The sequence below is a fragment of the Asparagus officinalis genome, chromosome 3 (genome assembly GCF_001876935.1).
Source record: "Asparagus officinalis chromosome 3, Aspof.V1, whole genome shotgun sequence".
NCBI lineage: Eukaryota > Viridiplantae > Streptophyta > Magnoliopsida > Asparagales > Asparagaceae > Asparagus > Asparagus officinalis.
Genome location: NC_033796.1, coordinates 109,431,171 through 109,437,704, shown reverse-complemented (window position 1 = coordinate 109,437,704; position 6,534 = coordinate 109,431,171). Strand labels below are relative to the sequence as shown.

General features: G+C 39.5%; 1 protein-coding gene across 1 annotated transcript; it reads right to left on the bottom strand.

The window, feature by feature from the left end:
* Positions 1,584–4,251, bottom strand: LOC109835720 (protein synthesis inhibitor I-like). Its single transcript, XM_020403728.1, has 2 exons — positions 4,226–4,251; positions 1,584–2,599 (listed from the first exon to the last, which is right to left on the bottom strand). Exon 2 carries the CDS (start codon positions 2,586–2,588, stop codon positions 1,764–1,766), a length of 825 nt encoding a protein of 274 aa, XP_020259317.1. The 5' UTR covers positions 2,589–2,599; positions 4,226–4,251; the 3' UTR covers positions 1,584–1,763.

The following is a 6,534-nucleotide window of genomic DNA, read 5'->3' as shown; positions in this document are numbered from 1 at the left end:
ATCTACCCCTTTATCCTTACATGCATTTTAAGTACTCATGCTGCGTAGCGTCATCGTTTTTGAAAGCGAGAGCTAAGCTGAATATTGACAAGTATGTTCTAAATTTAGGTCTTGGTGCTCATTTTTGGGACCCAAAGGACTTGAATCCTCCCTGATTAATATCCATCCATCCATGTGGCAGACAAGAAATATTTTGTATTTATCACATGAAGGCAAGATAGGATTTGGATCCACTCCACTACAAAAAAAAAAAAAAAAAGGCCCACTAAAAAAAAAAAAAAAAATAGTGGAGGGACCACTACATAATCACAGCCATTGATTATCTAGTCGATAGTTATGATTTTTTTCTTTTAGTGCAAATTAGGAATGAGTGCAATACACGGGGGTATGGTAAGTGTTAGGTTTAGATTGTATCATAACCGCTTACTAAATAATCAACGCTTGAGGTTAAAAGTAGTGGTCTCTCCACTACTTTTTTGTAGTGGAGAGGATCCAAATCCGGCAAGATATACTTCGTATTTATCATATGAGCGGTTTAGCCCTGCATTGTTTTAAAATGGCAGGAGCCAACTTTAAGCCATTGAGTGACGAAACCTTGGCGCGGAACATGTTCTTTTGCATGGTAGACTACACTACATTTACTGCTGTTGTATATTTGAACTGTGCTGTATCTGCATGCGTCTTATGTTCCTCGAAACATTTTTATAACATTAATAAATAATATTTTCATCACCAAAAAAGTTGTTGCTTTATTTTTGTCATCAGATTTAACTAGCTACAAAATTCTCTCTTCTCTCTCTCCATCACTCTCGTACAGTTTTCTAAATTAAAGAATCTTTCAAGAAATCAGTTCAAGAACCAAGAATGATCAAGGAGCCATCTTCTTCATCTTTCCACAAGGAAAAATGGAGATCAAGGAGCTCGAGCTATTGCAACACCATACTAATTTGTCGTTAATTTTCTTTAAAGAAAGTTATTTACTTCATTGTGGTTCTGCTTTAACGAAGATGAAACTGGAGAATAATCAGATGAGAGGAGATGCAAAAGATGCAGAGAAAGGTAAGGAAAGCAACAAAAATAAGTCATGGTATCACATATTTTTTCAACATAAAACCCTGATTGCACAGATAATTTCACGTTACAAGTGATAGATATATAATATGAACCAAGATATTACAATACGCAAAGCCAGTTTAATGTTTACATCTTGTATGGGAATGAATACACTGATCACTGGTACAACAGAACATTTACATCACTGCAGTGTTTATACGACAGAATGTTTTGCATCCTTCCTGTAGAAATTAACAGCACCCTTGTTAGTTGCTCCTAGAAAATTTCTTGTAGAAAGAAGTTGAGAAGCAATAAATTTGAAGGATTGGCGATCAGATTACGAAGCATGAGTATTAGACAAAAAAATAAAATTTTAATGACGATAAAATGTGTATTTTAGATGGAAAGCCGTGTACGGAGCCTTTTGCTGGCAAAGTGGTAATAGAAAGTGAGGAAATACTAACGGACTGGTCATTGTTTACTCTAAATATATAAGTCACTAAGGAAAGGAAAAACACAGCAAACAGATCAAATTATAAGACCCGCAAGCATAACTTTATTTATTCATGCAAAAGACTAGTCGCCCATTACAGTAGCTCAGAAAAAGACTTCAGACTTCACCGGAGCACAGCATCACTCCGAACCCATGGAAACCTTAGCAGGCTCACATTTATTCCATATATAGCATTATTATTTAAACCCACAGGATATCACTCAGCCACATCCTGTGCCTTAGGAGCAACGATAGTACTCGGATCCCTCTGCAGTATGCCAAGATATTCCAGCAGTTCAACCATGGTTTTAGCCACAACCGTTACTGGATCATAATTCGGTGCTGGTCCCTCAACCTCAAGTGTCTGAGGAACCCATTTATAGGTAGGATCAGCATCATAGAACAAACAACATCCAGAGAGCTGTCCCCACCGATGGACCAGGGTATCGACCCAAGCGGGGGCGTTCCGGCTTTCCTGCCATGTCCTCCTAAAATAGCTACTAATCGGCATAAACCTCGCACACTCACAGAACATGCCAATCACAATGAGCAGCGCTTGGGCACTTTTCTTGACGTCCTTTGGGTTTTGAAGCCATTGTGCCGCGTATATGAGCTTCTCACGCCCAAAGGTGACTTTAGTGAGACCTCCTGTTGTCTCGAAGCCAGCCGCGCTTAACAGGTCATTGTAGTTATGCCCGTAAGGAAGAAGTGTTGAGTCTTTAGCGATCAGGTGCTCCTTTCCCAGCTCGAACCATTTACCGTTGTTGTTCAGGCAAAAACCCTGTAAGTAGAGCTGGTCGCGTCGGATCCTCAGCCTGACCGTACTCTTCCCGCCATCGGAAGCAAGTACAACGTCGTACCAAGTGAGCTTCTTCTCCCATTCAGGATCCTTTTGGTCGACTACAGTGGGGAGTACAGGACGATTGCGACACCAAGTCGCTGCGTTCTCCTGACGCATCTTCTCGATACTGCTCACGTAGTTTCCCGCCGTCAGATCATAGCTAAGGCTGATCTCTATGGCTTTGATCTCGCTGGCCTCCATTTTCTCACTCCCTGCACTAGATAAACGGAAACGACCAGACGATTGTGTGAGTTTCGTCGCGTTGGGGGAAGGGGGGGTTGGGGGGTGGGGAGGGGGTTATGAAAACATTGCAAATAGAGTTAGAAGATACATACTACATAGTTAAGTACGCTTGGACTCATGATTCAAATAGGATTCATTTTGATTGAACTGGGTCCAAATACATTATCCTAGCCCATCTAGATACTCCAAAGATTTGATGAGTGGAAGAGATCTCTAACAATAATCAAGATAATTGCCGGATTTGAGCTCTCTCACTACGCTTTAATGGTTTAATGATAGACATCTGATGATACCTGAATGATTATAATTTGTTCATACACTAAGATGAAATTTGCACTTATTCTCAACCTTCACTTAAAAAAGGCTTAATATCAGAACCCCCTAACTTTAAATGATTATTAGAAACCCCCCATTAACTTTTAAAATATCAAAAAAACCCTTAAGTTTAGGGGTTATCAGAAAACCCCCTTTAACTTTAAGGTTTTATCACAAACCCCCCCTAACTGTGTTATCCCTTATTATCCCAATTTCTCAGCAAACAGAAACACTCCCCAGTTACGGATTTCACCCCTGCGTAATGAAAAAATTTAAAATTTAGTTTCACACATTAATCTTATTTCTTGCAGGAAAACCTCGCCCACAAAAAATATGTAGGGTGCTAAACCGTATCCGTATTCCAGGAAATATCTGCAACTATATTCGTTAGGATACGGATATGGTTACTCAAATCTATAACTGATACAATATGGTTACGGATATGGTTTTGTAGTGAAATATCTGTATATCCGTATCCGAAATATCCGAATACATATTAGTCATACTCTTACGATAGTTTACGTTATTAGATTATGGATTTGTGATTAATTTTGATGATCAAAATATCTAATCTTAACTTTTCAATTATAATGAACATATTAACAAACTCTTTTGTATCACATGAACTATGTTTTTCACCATACTATCTAGTTTGCTCATATCCGTTTTGTTTCCACATGCATATCCGCTCATATATCCGCATGTATATCCGTAATCATGTCCGATTTTAGCGGATATGGTTATGAATTTTTCTTACCGAGGTATATCTGTATCTGTATCCGTATCCGAGATGGGTAAACGGATATGAATATGATAAGCATCATATCTGAACCGCATCCGGACCGAGTGCACCCCTAGTAATGAGGGATAACGCCATTATGGGCTTTTTTTATATCATACCTCAAAATTTAAGGGGGTTTGCTGATAACCCCTAAACCTAAGGGGGGGTTTTCTGATATAATGCCTAAACAAAAATCATATCGTAATTAGACGATATATATATATATATATATATATACTGGAGTGGTGTCTTCATCATTTACGTTAATTGTAACATCATGCTGGATCTGGACTTCTCGTGCTATGTCTTTCCTTGGGCTCATTCATTTTTTATCTTCACATCTAACTTTACAAGTAATTTAAATGAGAATAAATGTTAATGAGAACAAATGTTAATTATATATATATATATATATATATATATATATATGACAATAATTAAAGAACCGGTGTTAAACTTGCAAAGCAATAGAGAAACCCATATGCTGAAACTACCATACCTTCACCTGCTATCTTCACCCCTTCCTCGATGTTTCTAACTTTATCTAAGGCTGAGGGGGGTATTTATAAGTGCTGAGAACCAAACATCGTACATCTTGATATTTTTTGTATAGAATGGAGACAAGAATTCAGCATTATTAGAATTGGACAAGAGCACAGCATTATTAGAATTGGTTAAACAAAATGGGGTATCTAACTTATAACCTCATGCAGTAAATGTAAAAAATATATGAAGAAAATAATTAGACAGTTTCAGAAGTTAGTAATGTATACTAATATATTTCAATTGGGCTTAGAAAACCTTGGTTTGGTTAAACCCAGTAAGCTCAAATCCAAATTAATCATCTGTTTTGGATAATTAGTTGGACATAATTTGAACAATAATCGAACTTGGTTAGATTTAATTACAGAGGCGCTCTAGGGAATCAAAATATGATATTAAGACTTGGTTTAATGCTAAGAAATGTTGTTGTTGGTGAAGACTAAACTTTACAAAGCTACGAAAGTTATTTATGGTCCCATCCTACGTGTTTTCGGCGGTGGGAATTAAATCCTAGCCCCACTTCTATGAAACATCGTACATCTTGATATATTCTTATAAAGAAAGGAGACAAGAATTCGGCATTATTAGAATTGGACAAGAGCACATGTAATGGGGGTATCCAACTTATAATATCATGCAGTAAATGTAAAAAATATATGAAGAAAATAATTATTTGCCCATGATTTGAAACTATTTGAGAACACGAAAATATCTGCTACTAGTTTGAAACAACATAGAATAGCGAATAATCTTGGGTCGCAGCTCACGAAATAGTGAACTTTGGCCTCCAGTAAATTAATGGGCAACATGTCAAAGTAACTAAAATGATCAAAATTCATGGATTATAACTTAAAAAATTATAAATTTTGGCTTCTGTGGAATTATTTACCAAAAGGTCAAAATTATTAAAAATGTGCAAAAAAATTGTGTTATATCTCAATTGGGAATTTTGGCCCCTACAAAAATATGCCAATTGGTCAAAACAATAAAAAATGGCCTAAAGTCATTGGTTATGGCAGACAAGATCATAAAGTTTAGCCTCCTCAAAATTATTTTCCAACGGACCGAGCCTAACAAAAGTGGCCAAAAATCGTGAGTTTTTACCACCACAAAATTATTTGACGACTGTAGGGTGTAAATTTGATTTCCCGAAAACAGGGAGTTTCGTTTGTATTGATAAGAAAGCTTATTACAAACTAATAATCAAATGTTTACAACAGAAGCAGAGGGAATGCCCTCTTTGTTTTGTGTGGGGACTTTAGGTGGCTATAGGACGCTTCGCTCGATGGTCGTGTCGAGTCTGCTTCCCTTGGACCGTTTGATCGAGGTTGCTGGAGAGCTTCAGTACACAGTAGAAGCTCGAGTCGAAGGAGTTCGGGTCTGCTTAGTTCGCCGGCGATCGGAGCTCAGAACTAGGCAATGGTGCTGTAACACAAGGGTTATGCGAATAGCTTGGTCTCAACTGCTTTTCTCCAAGTTTTTCGACCTCCCTCAAAGCTTGTTGGAAGAGGCTTTTAAATGGAAGAAGGACAGCTTGACTTCTCCTTGAATTATGGGATGTGACCATACGTTGTTCGGAGACGTCCTGCTGTTCATTCGTACCGCCAGCGGTCATTCGAAGAGCTATGCTCTGCATCACGTTTCGTAAGAGTGGGAAAGCCCCTCCTCGTATGCGTGACAGCGGCTGTCAGATGCTTGCGTGGATCTGACCAACCACCGAGCGTTGGCGGCTCTCGTCCCTTCACCTGGACAACTGAGGTGAGCCGGGAAAGCACGTTCCTGGCACTCGAGTGGGTTTGGACAGTTCGCCGAATGCTGGCGGATCCGTCTCCTAACTCAGACAGCCGAGGTGAGTCGCATTTATGAATGCTCAGGCCGACTCGATACCTGTCCAGTCCTTCGTACTGTGCGTACTGTGAGCGGCCGCTTGACGGTCTTGGATTACTGTGCCCTCTCCCTTCAGGTCGAGAGAGAGAGGGGAAGGCCCATCTCAGCACGTGGGGTAGCGGATACGGGCAGCCTTGAGGTTTGCAGGCGGATTCGACTTCAGACTCGGGCAGGCGAGTTGCGTGAAAGGCGAATTTCCGCTATCCCAATTGATCCCAAATCGTGCAGGCGAGCCGATCGTTAGGCGAACCTAGAACTGAGTACATTTGACGTCTACGCGGTTTAGGCCCGTGCTAGAGAACTGAGCGTGCAAGTTTTTGAATTTCCCGTAAGCCCATGGAGGTATTTTTTACCGTCTACAAGACCCCCTTCAAAGTT